Source organism: Filicampus tigris, chromosome 1, assembly GCF_054856515.1.
Source record: "Filicampus tigris isolate MCC_2025a chromosome 1, RoL_Ftig_1.0, whole genome shotgun sequence".
NCBI classification, from domain to species: Eukaryota; Metazoa; Chordata; class Actinopteri; order Syngnathiformes; family Syngnathidae; genus Filicampus; species Filicampus tigris.
This window is the reverse complement of record NC_141217.1, coordinates 15,521,485-15,538,049: the sequence shown is the minus strand read 5'-3', so window position 1 is coordinate 15,538,049 and position 16,565 is coordinate 15,521,485. Positions and strand designations below refer to the sequence as shown.

Below are 16,565 nucleotides of genomic sequence, written 5' to 3'. Positions count from 1 at the left end.
TTGGAATGTGGGAGGAAACCGGAGGACCTGGAGAAAACCCACGCAGGCACGGGGAGAACATGCAAACTCCACACAGGGAGGCCGGAGCTGGGATTGAACCCCCGACCTCTGAACTGTGAGGCAGACATGCTAACCAGTCGACCACCGTGCCGCCAGCATCTAACTACTACACCTCAAATTTTTGTCATATAGATCATTTTAGAGGAGTCAATTCGATGATGAATATAGTGCTAAATTTAAAATGGTTAAAACAGAGAGGAACACTCACCCCGACTACTACCCGGCTTGAATAATATTTAGCCTACAGGTTTTACAATGGTTATGTTAAAAGTCAATGCAACTTTCAAGAAGCTCCAACGAAGTTTACACGGATCTTAAAAGTGATTGCTAATCATCAGCAGTTTACTATTAGACCACCCAAAACCATGCAACGATGGTAACAATTCCAGGTGCTGGAAAGCAGTGAGTGGAAAATGAAGCTTTGAATGTGCTTCCTGAACCAGTTATTTTATTTCCATCCATCCATTATCTGCCGTTTATCCGAGGTCGGGTCGCAGAGGCAGCAGCTTCAGCAGGGAAGCCCAGACTTCCCTCTGGCCAGCCACGTCTTCCAGCTCTTCCGGAGGGAGCCCAAGGCGTTCCCAGGCCAGCCGGGAGACATAGTCTCTCTTCCCGGATGACCGAACTTCTCACCCTATCTCTAAAGGAGATTCCGGCCACCCTGCAGAGGGAACCCATTTTGGCCACTTGTATCCGAGATCTTGTTCTTTCAGTCACGACCCATAGCTCGTGACCGTAGGTGAGAGTAGGAACGTAGATCAACCGGTAAATCGAGAGCTTCGACTTTCGGCTCAGCTCCTTCTTCACCGCGACAGACCGATAGAGTCCGCATCACAGCAGACGCTGCACCGATCCGTCTGTCGATCTCCCCCAGTTCCATCCTGCCCTCACTCGTGAGCAAGACCGCAAGATACTTGAACTCCTCCGCTTGGGGCAGCATCTCATCCCCGACCTGGAGAGAGCATGCCACCCTTTTCCATCCCTTACTGGAATCGAATCCGACTTACTGCTGGCAATGCGGACCAAACTCTGACATCGGTGGCACGTATTGCGTGTACAATGTATTGTGAGGGTTTGCTGGGAATGTCTGGCAGAATCTTCTGTCCGGCAGAACTTTGCCCACGTCCCAGGGGAGGCAGGAGACATTGAGTCCGAGTGGACCATGTTTCGTGCCTCCATTGTTGAGGCGGCAGATTGGAGCTGCGACCGTCAGGTGGTCGGTGCTTGTCGTGGGAGCAATCCCTGAACCCGTTGGTGGACACCAGCGGTAAGGGATGCTGTCAAACTGAAGAAGGAGTCCTATCGGGCCTTTTTGGCCTGCGGGACTCCGGAGACAGCTGTCAGGTACCGGCTGGCCAAGCGGAATGCAGCTTCTGCGGTTGCTGAGGCAAAAACGCTCACTGACCAATTGCGTTGTAGTAATCAGGCGAGGATGAACGGGCAACACCTGCTCTTAGGATAAACACACAAAGCAGGGGGGAACCCTAAACCCATAGGGTGAGAACAGACATGTTACGGCAATGTGCTGTCTTGCAGCACTGATGTTCTGTCTGAAAGCATCCGGCCCCTTCTCGAGGTTCATCATTTTCCCATGTTTTTTTTTTCTTCTTCCACACATTTGTGTGGATGCTGAATGTTCTCGGTTTTGAATCAGAAATTCACTTTTGATTTAATGACGCTAGACAGGGCGGAGAACATTGGACCTGTGATTGAGAACACAAGCTTCAACAGTCAACACAAATACAAAGTGGAGAATAGCTAAGCAGATGCTGAGAAAGTCCACTCCAATTCTATATAGAAAACCTCAGTGTCCTGCTGAACCCACAACCATCCATTACAGCCGCTGTAGCGCCACACGCAGTGACAGCTGTAAAAAAGTGTACCACTAGGTTTGCGTGAAAATAAACAAGGACAATGTTGATTCAACATTTTCACACTTTTATATTTTATAAAACACAAGTGAGAGACAGAGACAGCGCAACATCAATAAATATGCATTCCAACAACTGGCCAATAAAGCAATAAATACCTTTCAAATAAATATTACAAAAGTATAAATTAAATGTGTTGTAAATACAGATGAAATTATTCTTGATGGGACTTGACTGGTGGCAAGATGTGAAGCTATTTTTCTTATTTAATACAGATGAGCCCTCAATGGGGTGTCAGTGTGGCAAACCTTTTGAGATCTTAAACTAATTAAACTTCACTGATACAATATCTGCATTAAAATTTCTGTAGAGATATCTTAAGAAACGCCAGATGCCAGTTAATGTGACCGGCAAGAAATGAAAAGAAACTCCTTTCAATTCTTTCTTAAATATATGACATTTAAGGCATGATACATTTGAATTTTTTTTAATCTATTGTATGTAAAGGCATCAGCCCACCTGAGCTCCATAATAATAACTTTCCCTTATAAAACTGATGGGATGACACAAAACCAAACTGTGGAAGATTGAGTGATTTGCCTTTAAACGTATACAACACTGAGGTAAACGTGTCAAGGGGTGTACATGAAGGGTCAGTAAAAGGAGCTCAACTAGAGATCCTGGTGGAGGTCAAAGTGCGAAAGTGGTTGGGAACGTTCCTCCATGTCTGACTTGGCGCGATGCCCTTCAGCAACTAGTCTCTGGTAACGGGCCTGCTGCTGGTAGTCTGGGTCCACATTTACCCAGCTGTTGGCGACCCACTTCAGGCCGCGCTTCACCGGGCAGTCTCCGTGCAGCGAATACTCATCCAGCTCGCCCATCCAACCTGAGGAAGGACAAGATGAGGACCAGATTTTTTTTTTTTTTTTTTTTTTTTTTTACACAATTATCTGTATTTCTACACTAAATAAAAGTTGGGTGAACTTGAAATTTCAAGGCAACAAACTTCAATCATTTTTTTAAAGTCAGCTTTAAAGTCAACATGGCTTTCTACAAATAGGTTGTAATAACATCACGATCCTATAAAACGTAGTGCTCCGTTCAGCGAACAGGTGCTTTCCTAAATTATAAAGTGCCTTGTATTCTTACCCTGGCCATCTGAGAGATGGTTGTACAAGAGAAGTGCCGTCCCAGCAGCGGGTTTTATTCTTAGGTTCCCTCGACCACAGGTCTTCCGGGTGTCTGTTAAATCAACTCCATCTTGGACCAGTGCCTAGAACACACAAGTAAACATTTGTGTATGTGGTAATTGGTTGTTGTACCACACTAATAATTTACTAGGTATGAGATTCCTGTCATGCATCATTCAGGACCATATGCAAATGATCAAAATTCATATCATGGTCAGCTGTCTTCATTTTCTAGTGCAGCGAATGTTTAGGAAAAGGTCCAGCGGAATTTTGACTAAGAAATGTATGGCTATAATGAGGAAGAATTCTCACCAGTTCATTGTAGGTACGGTTGTCGGCCACGGGAAATGTGGTCTCACCACCCTCCTCAACAGAGCTGAGGTAGATCAACACAGTAAGATACCTGCGGCAAGTGACAAATACATAACAGTAACATGATAATTTATTTGAATGTATGCCACTGTGATTTCATTACTAGAAGAATATGACGGGACAAACACCTGCAGGAGACCTCGGTCAGCGCGGATGTGTTTCCCGCCAGTCGCGTATGCGAGCAGGCGGTCTCTGCATGGGGAGGACTGCTGTCATGATGAGCATCGCTGAAGTCTCCGAGCTCATACCGAAACACTTGCAGCAACTCGCTCATTTCAACCAACGTGGTCGGTAGACGTGTCAGGCTGATTACTCTGAGTAAATGTCAGGTGAGTGAATATTTAAAGTAAATTAGGTCTAAGATCAAGTGTGTGTAAGTAGAGGTACCTGCTTCTCAGTGTCTGCAGCACGTGGTGGGATCCCGAGCCTTGATAAAGCCCGGTATGTTTGCTTCTCTGCTTGAACTGACTCTGGAGCTTCCCTTGTTGCTTTGGTCCCGGGTCTTGGGACACATCGTAAACACGCTTAAACTCCTCAAGGTTGAGCATCCCTATCAAAGGACACATTCAGTCCATTAGTGAACAAACACATGGCTGCAAACTCTCTTTAAAAGTTTTGCCCGACTGTAGTATGGCGTTCCATAGGGTTCTATTTCAGTGCCCCTGCTCTTTTCATTGTATTCTCTGCCCCTGGGTTCAATCAATCAGACAGTCAGATTTAGCTCTCGCTGAGCAAAACGGACACTTTCTCAACAAGGCCACTTTTGTCCTGTCTGGAGCAAATAAAGGCATGGATGGCACTGAACTTCTTGGATTTCATAGAGAAGTAAACGTTACGAGACATTACGGTGTTTGGTCCGAGTGGCCCCTTGTACGTCCCATTCTGATGACTCAGGGCCCCTTGTGCCTTATGTAAAGCCAACAGTCTCCAACTTGGGTTTTAAATTGGACAATGATTTTAAATTGGACCAGTTTCTAGTGTCTGCTGTATTTGTGTTATTAAAATTTATTAATTGAAAATAATAAATGACTAATTTCTGATACTCATTTATTATTTTCACTGTCTTTATTATTGTATTTTATTGTATTTTACTCCATGTACAGCACTTCGTAAGCAGCAATGGTTGTTTTAAAGTGCTATAGAGTTGAGTTGTATCGTGTCAGTCATGGGCACTTAGATTTCGTCATTTTCCTCACTTTTACGGCACCCCTGCAAGAGAATGCTACATCTGCATTTCATAACTTGCTGTCCTTCCTTTTATATCTCTCAAGTGCCCACTTGGATCATGCTTAGATGATGATTTAAATTACATTTATCAGTACATTGTTTACAACATCATGCAATAAATCAATCTCCCTTTACTTACACAAATGCACTTTTTCCATAATGAAAAAATGCAAACACATCACAATCACCCAACATCACAAATGCAATGAGGTAGCAGGAGTACAAACCCGTTGAGCGGGCTTCCAATCCAGTGATTATCTGACGCAGGTTGTCGGGGCTTAGCCAAGTCCCATCTCGAGAGCGTGAGTGGCTTACAATCTGGAGAAGAAGTCAGTGGTGTACTGTAGCTTGCTTCAGAAATCTTTTTGCTGGTGAACAGCTTTCTTTCACATTCCCACGGAATGTAAATGTTTATAAATAACTTTCAATGGTCACCTCCTGCTTCTGCAGCAGCCCATCTTGGTTGAGGTCCAACAGACTGAATACCTCCTCGATGCTCAGAGATAGCAGTGGGTGGTCTGACTTTCCTTGCCTCCAATTGGCTGCTGTCATCTGACTTTCCATCAGACCCTTGAGCTGAGCCAGCTGCACCACCACACGGCACTCCTCCTCTGACAGGAAACCAGGGACCTCTGACCAACAAATATGAAATAATAAACCTTAGCAAGCAGCGGTGTGGGCCGTAAATAACGTTATAATTAACGAATGGTCAGCTGGTAGTGTGCATACATTTATTTGTTTCATCATATACACTTAACAGCCACAACATCAAGACAACTTGCAAAATATGTTCTAATATATACTATTAGATAGCTATGCGTTTAAAAATATTATCATGGTTGTAGTTTGCCGTATTATTGCATCCTAGTGACAGTTGTGTCTAATATTTTCGTTACCTTAGTTAGTGACAGAAGAGTAAAAAATGCAAAGCACTACAGCTGGGTATCACTGCAAGCACAATAATAAACATCCTGGTGTAGCCAATGCACTGGATTTGACTGTATAAATCAGCAAGGCTTACACTTACAGGAGGGACAGGTATTCGCGCTCAAGACAAGAATTTGAAGGCAGCGTCATGGAAATGGAAACAACACATGGAAATGTGGAACAAGGATGAAAGAGCTTTGGTTTGAGATGGTGGAAATCTGGTGTTTATATTGTTTGGTTAAATGTGTAAATTATTGGTCTTTTAAATCATGGGCTAATCCTGTGGTTCTGGACATCAGCTTGTCACAAAGGATCACATGAATAAAGAGAAATGTAAATACTGTATCTTTGAATTTATAGTAAATATTGATAGTGTATATCTGCATGGCTTTTGGACAATTAGAGGCAAATTATACCCAGAAAACACAAAGCTCTTACCGAATAAGAGAGGTTTCAGGCTGAGCGTCTTCATCTTGTGTGTTCTGTCCGATATAAGGGACACCGGCTGAACGTGTCCGACCTAGACGCATCGTGAATAACACAGGGAAGTCAAATAAACATTACACACAAAAATAAATATGTTGGATCTGCCTGACGTGTTGTCATTTTTAGCTTGAAAGTAAAATCCGCACGAATTCAAAGATCAGCCGTCAAATTGTGTCTATAGCAAAATACGAACAAGGGTGCAAGTTACAAAGAAAACAACCAAAATCTTTCAACAGCGTTTCCATGCAGTTCACCTACCCTGATCCCCTCAATTCGAGGAAGTCTGAAACTTTGCTCCTCCTCGCGGGGGTCCCTCGGGGGAGGCGCGGGGTGAAGGCGGCTTTCCCCCTCGCCGACTGATGACGAAGACCGCCGGTCACCACTGACAAGATCCCCAGGGCCGTTATTGTAGTGCACGTATAGCAATAAGGCGATAACATTCAGGATGTAGACGTGAAAAAAGACCATCACCACGACGAAATAAGCTCGAGAGCAGATGCTGCTCCTCTGGACGGGTAGGCGATTGGAGCGTAACGAGCGCATGTCGGACGATGAGGATGCAATGCCGCTGACACAAGAGTCCTCGTCATGCTGTAGATTTTCCTGAATGTTTTCCATGTCTAGTTCCATCTAGTGACTTTGGGCGCTTTCTGAGAACAATAGTTGTGTGCGTCACTAAGGTCTCTCTGGTAACTGGCTAGCAAGGATGCTTGGCTATGCTTGTCAGGTTCCATGAAAAAAATGACGTCCTTACCATTGTTGTTTTGTCCAAATTAATGATGTTGCTCAGTGCAAAAATGCAGATGCAGATGTCCTTATTTTCTCGCGCTGATAAATAGGTCATCATTAACTAAATCCCCTAATCCCTCACTATCTAGTACCGAATTAGCACGCTGCCCCTGACAACCTGCATAATAACAGGATGAACATAAATACTACTTCCGGCCAGAGAAAGTCAGATAGCGACCTCTATCGGCCAATAGTAGCAGGCGCATCTTGGCGTATTCGTGCCATCCACGGGTGAAACATATTATTGCATTCTGTTATACATTAGTAGAAAGCGTGCTTGTTTTCACTTTTAAACTGCGACAACCGGTGTTCCCACAAAGTGGTTTATGTTTATGTTTGTCTTTCACACTCATAGAAAGTGGACAAGCGTGAGCAGATTAACTGCTAAAGTATTTTATTTACTTTATTTACTACTTTATTTACTATTTTTATTCAATAATTGCAAGTGTTTTTTAATCCTTAGGTGTGCAGATCAGAACCAGAGGAAGCCTGATGACTTATGAAACCCATCATCCCTGATATGGACAACGTTTAGCGCCGTTTGAAGTTGATTATTTGATCTACTGTACATCTAGGCTGATTTTTTCCTATTCTTCATAGTGTATGTTCAGAATACAGTCACGTTAGGGTGACACAATTCACGCCAATGATCATGGGGGCTAGAATTAAGGTGGGTATATCAAATTCTGTGGCATAAAAATAATAATACTCAAAAATCTTTAAAAAGAATGCATTAAAAGTACCCAAGAAAAATTGTACCTATAATTATAACATGTTGTTTTTGTTGTTGTTGTTGTTGTTGTTAAATACAATGTCATCAAGTGCAATGTAGCTTAATTCAGTGAGTGCAAAAAGATGAGAGGGTAATGACTGGCAATGTGAAGCGTATGACAATCCATACAAAAGGTCAAGTGCCTCAGGCAGGTTCTGGACATCATCCATTACAATAGCTCCCTCAACAATGATGGCAGTAGATATTGAGTGCAGGTGGAGCTGATTTGGAACGAGTTGCTCATCCTAGCTGACAACAGTCAGCACCCCGACAGATACTTTTGCCCAAGTCAGTGTCACAATCCTGTGATGAACCCAAACAAAAACATAACATTCCAACAGAAATTGTCGTAAATTGTCAATTTTGTCACAATTTCAACTGTCCTGTCGACACTGCCTTCCAGCCAAAATAAATAAAAAACAATTTAATAATAATAATAATAATAATAATAATAAAATCAGATTTATAGAGCGCTTTTCTGTACAGTCAATGGTGCTCCCCCTTTCCTAAATTCTCTATACCAGTGTGTGCTCTTTTAGGATGCTTAAATTATAACTTACAAAGCAGGTATTGTAGAAGTTACTGGGATCATCACCAAGTAGAACAGGGAGGCATCAGAGTACAATGGTGCACATTGCCGTCACATCGGGATTCTAAAAGTGGATGATAAACACATTTAGCTCAAGATAATGCAGCATTCAAAAACTACAGCACAAAACAATTATTCATTTAAAAAACAGCAAACCATCAATCACTATTTGAAGTCACCTTACCATGAGAAATAAAGACAAAACCTTTCATAGAATCACCCCAGCATCAACTCGTTGTTCTGTCAGGGTCGGGTCTTCCCTACACTTCCTTTATTTGCCTTGAAGATCTCAAAGCATTGGGGGTGTGGTGGTCGAGGGCCTAAAAAAGTCCATCTGTAGGTTCTCTGTGACTACCCTGTTGAACTCTGTATAAACCTGCAACATATAACAAAAAGAAATGGTAAGTAAATAGGGTTGGGCCAGTGTGGAAAAAATATATTTAAAACCATTTTTTAAATTTGATTAAAGCAATAATTATCAGACTGTCATTTAGTGTTTAATAACAACACAGAATGACAGAACTACTGAAGATGAGAAGAGTATTAGAGCCACTGAACAAAAACAATAAGGGTGTAAAAAAAATATGTTCTGGGAAAAATCAACATTCTAATGAAAAAAGTCAGAATTTCTTAGATGTCAGACCTTTTTTTCTTTGAATTGTAAGACTAAAGTCTGAATTCAGAATGGAGAATTCCGAGCTTACGTCAAAATGACGCCACAAGTCAAGATGGCGGTCAAGTCGGTAAAAACAAACTCTCCACTCATAGAAAAGCATTGAACTTTGATTTCAAAATATGATGAAATGTCGTTTGACTACTATAACAATCTCCCTAAAGAGGCAAATGTGTGATTTTTGTCACAGTCGAGAATGAGCCTTACCATTTATTGTCATTTTACTTGAATATATGATGTGTCGGGACAGTGCGAGAAATATTCAGGCCCACCCTGATTTTTCATGGCCCACCCATTAGCCACATTCTGGCTCCGCCCCTGACCATGGGTATCCAATATTTGCCTAATGAACGACTTGGTTTCAGGTTTAATGGACGAGCATTTTATGGTTTGAGGTTTAGGTATATTTTTTATTATCAACAATATGTGTGCAACATATTGAAATGTCACACTCAAGGGCCCATGACTCAAAGACATGACACAAAACAAAAACATAAATAAATTCCTAACTGACATGGAAAATAGAAAATGGAATTTTACAGCTTTGTTCAACAGCCCAATGCCAATTTCTAAGTGACGGGTATAGGTTAGAAATGTTTGCCCTCATTTTCATACCCCTAACGAAGCGATGAATAATATGGTTTCATTTGCATATATCTGCATGCATTATTTCAGATATATTGTTTGATGTGCATATTAAAACAGAACTGGGGCTTGGGTAATGGCTAATTTCCCATATGACACCCCCACGCCCTACCCCCTGGAATGCTTTTATCATAACCCCCTTCTCTCGTTCAGAGTTGAGGTGGGGGTAACACACACACACACACACACACACCCCCACACCCGCACACACACACACACACGCACACCCCCACACACTTTGTGGTGTTTTCCGGGATGACGCCACCGGCCGCCTCCACTTGTGGTGGACACGCGCACACAACACACACACATCATCATCAGCAGCAGCAGAGCAGCACCAGTAGCAGCAGCAGCAGCAGCAGCAGCAGCAGCAGCAGCAGCAGCTATATGGCTGATCATCACCGACCGGGACGGCTCTGCTTGTGAGCCCAAGTCAGGAGCAATTATGCATCACAGCTGGCCGACCATGCAACCTCTCAGGCGGCGGGACGCAGCGTAGAGCTCCGGCAACAAGACTTTACCGACGGCCCATGGGCTGCGTGCTGCGTTTTGCTGCAAAGTAGTTGCAGTACTTGTCGCAGTGGATCCTGCCGAGCGTGCTCCTGCGTGGATTACCGTACACGAGGGGAACAATAGTCTCCCACAGCAGAAGCACGACCAGGTCAGTTGCGGTCATATTTTAGTTTCTGTTAGATCTCCACCCATTGTTTTGATCGTGCTAACGATAGAGCAACTTGAACGCGAATACCTGAACGTATCACCTGTCATTACAGGTAGATGTTTTAGTACACAACAGCGCACCTATGTGGGACTCTTGTTCGAAACCTCTCTGCACTGAAGTGACAATACAGTGTTATTACGTATGCCCACGTTTCAGAGCCCAGTCATAACGAGTTTGAGATGTTGTGCTACATCTAAACTGCATTCGGGGAAACTTGCAGCCAGCCGGGGCTGGGTAACTTTAACTATGCCCTGTTCGGTTCACCCTTTTCCGGACAGTTGCGTCAGGAAAGCACGGGGAGATAGAGGAACCAGCCGGAAGCACAGGGCCCGGAATGTGGACGAGGAATCTCTTGTCAAGCTTGGTCAGTCGTGAGCAAACAGCACATTGGGTCCCACGAAATGATTGCTGTTAGTCGCGGTCATATCGACTTTCACGGGATGTTGTCGTGACAGTGGAGGCTCATATCCACAAATGAGGGGAAACATGCGAGTTAAACGCGGGTGAATGCAGCAAAAGGCATGGCTTTTCTTTTTCGGCGGATCGGCGGACTCTCTCTGTGCTTGATTAATTATTTAGATAAATCTCAACGTGCGGTGTTTCTGTCAATACATTGCCCTTTTCGTAGTGCGGCATGATTGAACTTGTTAGTAGAGTGCAGGTTAATTGTACAGTTTAGCTTGCTTCTAATTGAATTGGTTGATCCCGCATTCATATGTTTTGCTTTAGGATCACTGGGAAGTGAGGTTGGTGTCCTCATCAAAATCACCATATCAGTGAAAATGTAGCAGAATACTGTAACTTTGAAGTCTTATAAGTGGCCTAACATTTGCCCTAGAGATAGACGTATCTGCTTTTTTTTCAGGGCCGATACCGATTATTCATAGTCAAGGAGGCCGATTTGGAGCCAATATTAATTTTCAGTAAAAAGGAAAATATTGGCATCAAAATGTAAAAAAACAAAAAAAAACCTTAAAATTCTCAACTTTGTTGAAACGTGTTTTTAAAAATTATTATTTTTGACGATATACATAAAGCTCAGGGAGTACATAGGGTCGTCAGCATGTCTTAAAAAGTTAAATGAAAACTTAAAAAATAGCTCCATATAGTTTTTCTACAGAAAATGAAGTCCTCCAAAATTTCAAAATGACAGAAAAGTTAAATGTTCCCATATCTTTGTTTTGATTTCAACACAGTTTTAAACTGATTTATTATCGGCCATCTGATTTTTAAAAAAGGCTGATGCCGATGTTCGTCAAAACTTCAAATATTGGCGCCGATAATCGACCCGCCCGATCGGACTGTCCCTAATTTGCACACGCATACCACTGACACCAGTACAATGACACATTTATAATTCACACACATTTAGTTTTTCTTCAATGGAGGCTGAAACTGTAGCTAGTTGCAGAGTAAATTTGTGGTGGTTAACTATAGTCACAGCTGCCCTGGGGCAGGCTGACTGAAGCCAGCATGTGCCTATGGCCCCTCCGCCCACCACTAAGCATTCACACCCAGCCATACACCAGTGTGAGTGGCACTGGAGGCATGGTGGGTGAAGTGTCCTTCCCAAGGACACTACGACTCATGACTCGGACAGAGCGGAAATTGAACAGCCAACAATTCGGTTACTGGACGACCTGCTCTACCTCCTGAGCCACAGCAGCCCCCTTAATATAAATATAAATGTAAAAATGCATTTTTAAGAGCATAATATTTACTTTACTGTGATGCTGAGTCTTTCCAAATAACTTTTGGCAAGCCCAAAAACATAATTGTTCTGACCAAAGACAGTTCAATACTAATGTATTGGTCTGCATGACACCTAAAAAATCATCAATAGTTGCAGATCATCACCTTCTTCAAATAATGGCCTAAGTCATATTTTGACCAACAATATGTTTTGCCTTGGCTCCTCATGATAAGATAAGAAGGCCTTTATTGATCCCACAGTGGGGACATTTTCAGTGTTACAGCAGCAAAGATATAGGTCACACAGGGGCGGCGGCATAATGTAGCATTAATGTATAACATTAACGGCAAACATTCAGGATCAAACCTATGTAAATATACGCAGTAACATGTGTATATACACATGTATATACACACCAGCATGCATCTACATAAAAAGTAGGAGGAACACTCATTTTAGCCTGTACATAGTACAGAGGAAAAATACTCTAAGTAAGTGACGGTGCTGCAGTGCTGTAGTCAAATGTAAGGAACAGCATTGGATAAAAATAAAACTAGGCTAACAGTAGTGGGGAATGTTGAGTATTGCACGGTATTACAGTAGTGGGGAATGTTGGGTATTGATGCTTGCCACCTCTGCTAAAATCAGCTATTGTACATCCTTCGTGAAACAGATAATTTATTTGTACCCCGAAATGAAATTATTAATAAATAAAATCAAACCAGACATTACTGGGTAGCACTTTTGTTTTCTGACAAAGAAAAAAGAAAAAAATGACAGAAGTCATTCTTTTCAGAAAGTACCAAGATGCCAAGACACTTACTTGATGGCATCATCATCAAGTTGCAACATGACTAGCATAATTTTTTTAAAACAGCAATTTAAAGCTGTGTGACACGGGAAAGCACATTTTTTACGGTGTTTCTTTTTAGTTATGATTTCACCACTTCAGTAGGTTTACTTCTGAACCCACACAACCTCTTAAAAAGTAACAAAGACAGATTTCTTTTTATCTGTTGGTGTTGCTTTTATTTGTGTCCTTAAGAAGCAAACAGTTTTCATGCACTTTGCCTGACAACTCTATCAAGCAATCATGTCTCCCATAGACCGGTGATTCTCAACCAGTGTGCCGTGAGAGATCATCAGATGTGCTGTGGGAAGTTACCCAATGTCAATTATTTTGACCCAAAAATATATATTTTTGAATAAAAAAGGTTTTTGATCATTAACAATGCCGACCACGTATAGTAACAGGCAAAACAATCAAATACTCTACTAGATGCATAATAAGTGCTGTTCCGTGAGATTTCTTTCCGATGTGAAATGTGTGCCTTGACTCAATAAAGGTTGGGAAACACTGCCCTAGATGACAGTGTGATTTAATTAGTTTTTTTGTTTATTTGTTCTTTTTTTAAATGCAGGATTTGTGTTATTTGGCTGAAAAGATGCCACCAGATCCAGATGGATCATGCCACCAGATGCAGATGGATCATTCTTTGCAACATTCATCTATCTATCTGATTGTGTGTATGTAGCAAGAAGGGTGATGTAGTTGGTGATGTGGCGATACTTCTTCTTTTTTTTTTCTTTTCACTTCAGAGAGAAAAACTGTGGTTTCAGTATAGGCCTGTAACCTAGCAACCCAAATGGTGTGTGTCCTGAATAAATCAGGCTGCGTTTGTCCCCTGCCCTCCTCGGGCATGTGCTACTTCACCTCACCTCTGTCCTACCATAACCCTGCAAGCACCCACCTGCACGTTCAGTGACACACATGCTCAGAGCAATTAACAGCGATGACTAAACAATACACGGAAATGTTGTTGATGATTTTATTTCACCTTGGGGTCAATTGACCTACAAACCTTTGCTCTCCTCTGTTTTATTGTTCCATCTGTGTCGCACATATGTATTCCCCAACAAGTTACAGTGCAAGCAGAGTGTTAAAACTGTGCGTGTTTAAGACTCCATCATCTGGAGTGGCCATCCGCCCATACCAACCCCCTCGGCCGTTTAGTGGGAGTTACAGGAGAGTGGTTTTCCGGGTGTCTGGTGTTTGTGGCCTGTACATGCTGCAGCCTGAAGACACATGTCTTTTCCATACGCACGGAAGAGCCTGTGCTGCTCTATTCACTGACTTCATCCATCGGATACATCTTATTTATGAAAACAATCATTCCTTTTGACTGATCTACAAAATGGTATGATGCAGGATTTCATGTATAGTCAACTGAAAGTAAGCATACTGTACTTCTATATGAATAGTCATTTCAAGCATTCTACATTTTAAAATACTTTATGCCCTTTTGATGAGACACTTATTCTTTGAACTTACTGAAAACTAAGTTCTACTTAGAAATAGAACTGAAAATGTCAGCTATATGTACAGTAATAGTGTATTAATCCTCAGAGGAGTGCAGTGTAATTAGATTACTTTTTCCATTTGTGTTGATGCTAATTCACCACAGTAATGATGAAGACTGTCAGTGAATAATTACGCCATTATTGTGTGCCAGCTGCTTTCCAAAGATCTAACATGTCTATTCCTGAGGGATGATGACATGGTTGCATGAGGAGAGCCTAATCTCCTTGTCTGAACAGTATAGTCTGCCAAAACATGCAAATGAGGGGGGAGGGATCCTGGTTAATCCTTGGGCGAAATGAAATAATGTTATCTTGTTGGCTTTTGCTCTTTTCCAACCCTTTCTTTCGAGGTGCCAATTATACACAACTGGGCTAAAATTGATTGTTAGCTGAGAGCACCTTCTTGTGGGAAACGGCAATTGTCAGGATTGCGGCCCACAGGGTTTGAATTCCCTCACAGCTAAGCATTGGGTGACTCTAATAGGCCTGACAGACTGAGAGCCTGAACGAATGAATAGCTTTTGTTCCATCCTCTGAGGTCGAACCCAAAGAGAAAGGCAATGTGTGCTTGTACGTGTGTGTTCCGTTATGTGTGTGTCTGCGTGTACGTGCATGTTAGCTGCCGAGCACTTATGGATGAGATAGAAAAAGCAGGAAGTGGATGGATACAAAAATAATCTGCTGCAGCGGCCTCTAGCTCCAGGCCAGTGACGCAAAGTACGGGGAACTAGCACTCAAAAGCGAACTCACGCACACAGACACCCATACAAATATGAATTGTTTATTTCCCTCCGGACGATCTTACACAGCCTTGCACACCAGAATCCCCAGACACTTAAAAATGGTCTACCCACATCACCGACCTCGTAAAAAAACGTACACACAATTTTACGTTTTCTGCATTTCTATTATTGTGTCTGTGTGTATAAAGGCTTATTATAAAAACCTCTACCTCAAAGCTTCGCTGGGATCATTTTCCCACATGTATTAATATATTACTGCAGTCGCATACAATAAAAATAAAAAGTCCGCGCAATAGCAGCAATGAGCAAAGAATGCATAAAAGACAGAAATTGTTTGATGTTTTTGATCATTTCACACATCACAAAGAAGATAAAGTAACATATCTTTGTTAGCTAATTTAATAATGACTACAATCACTAGTTAGAACGTATTGTAGCGCCCCCCCAAATTGTCAAAAACAGCCGCCACTCCCTTAATCGCTTTATTGAACAAATGGAAAAAAAACAAACAAGCTACCAATGGCCACAACTTATGTCGAGTAATTCAACTCGCAGACTGGCTAATGGGTTAGCCCGCTAACAGCCAGCCTACACTCTCATTCGCTGACGCCCACGTCACTCACCAGGCAAAGCCATGTTCTTTAAAGTCATACGCACTCACAAGTCACAGATACTACAGTAGAATGTGACGATGGCATGATATCAAAACAATCATGTATGTGACAAGGGGACAACAATATATCTGCGCGTCAGATTCTGTCCAAACAGGACTACAGCGTTTGTTATTGATCTTAACAATCATGTTGTGTGTTAACATATCTACATGCTGAAATTGTGTGTACTGTGCTTTGCTCCAGCCTGTTCGCACAAACAGGAACCAAAGTAAATCTTCCATGTCAGACGTAATGCCTTAAAGAGGAAATCAACCCAAACGCATTTTTTTCAAGAATATGTTCTCAGCAGGCCCACTAGTTGAAACACGGCATTCTGATTAATATTGCATTTGTGGAATATGAGTTAAGCAGCAAAATCCACCCATTTGTAACCATCTCAGGGGCGGCCATTTTGTCACTTCTGTCAACGGAAAATGACATCACAACTGCTCAGGGCTCGGGTAACGACCAATCCCGGCTCAGCGTCAGAAAACAGGTCAGCTGTGATTGGTCGTTACTTGAGCCCTGAGCAGTTGTGATGCCATTTTCAGTCAACAGAAGTGATAAAATAGCTGCCCCCAGAGATGGCTATAAACGTGTGGATTAACTCTTATTCCACAAACACAATATTTGTCAGAATGCCTTGTTTCAACTAGTGGGCTTGCATAGAACAAAAGTATGTTTGGGTTGACTTCCTTTAAGAACATTACAGTCATGCTTCAATCACTACTGTATTACATCAGTTGCCACCGTCTACTTTTTACTGTTACTTTTCAACAATGTTCGCTTTGTT

The 16,565-nt window shown here is 42.2% G+C and overlaps 2 protein-coding genes across 9 annotated transcripts in view; one reads left to right on the top strand and one right to left on the bottom strand.

Annotated features, from left to right (window-relative positions):
- Positions 1-1,981: 1,981 nt before the first annotated feature.
- On the bottom strand, positions 1,982-8,301 carry LOC147152977 (transmembrane prolyl 4-hydroxylase-like). Of its 5 annotated transcripts, XM_086055213.1 has the most exons (11): positions 6,888-7,101; positions 6,605-6,783; positions 6,392-6,515; positions 6,086-6,167; positions 5,156-5,352; positions 4,948-5,038; positions 3,881-4,043; positions 3,622-3,807; positions 3,434-3,524; positions 3,081-3,204; positions 1,982-2,817 (listed from the first exon to the last, which is right to left on the bottom strand). In XM_086055213.1, exons 2-11 carry the CDS (start codon positions 6,721-6,723, stop codon positions 2,603-2,605), a joined length of 1,392 nt encoding a protein of 463 aa, XP_085911339.1. In that variant the 5' UTR covers positions 6,724-6,783; positions 6,888-7,101; the 3' UTR covers positions 1,982-2,602. The 5 variants fall into 5 exon arrangements, with proteins under 5 accessions (XP_085911339.1, XP_085911425.1, XP_085911253.1 ...); XM_086055299.1 differs by lacking the exons at positions 6,605-6,783; positions 6,888-7,101 and adding an exon at positions 8,255-8,301; XM_086055127.1 differs by having other exon boundaries at positions 6,605-7,101.
- A 1,590-nt stretch (positions 8,302-9,891) lies between these two features.
- The window catches only part of LOC147152976 (cyclin-dependent kinase 17-like), a 42,651-nt gene continuing 35,977 nt past the window's right edge, over positions 9,892-16,565 (top strand). The window contains exon 1 of one of the 4 annotated variants that reach the window (XM_086054339.1): positions 9,892-10,262. The gene's annotated coding sequence lies outside the window, so the exon portion shown is untranslated. The remainder of the gene's footprint in view (positions 10,263-16,565) is intronic. The other 3 variants (XM_086054419.1, XM_086054579.1, XM_086054651.1) reach the window with 3 other exon arrangements.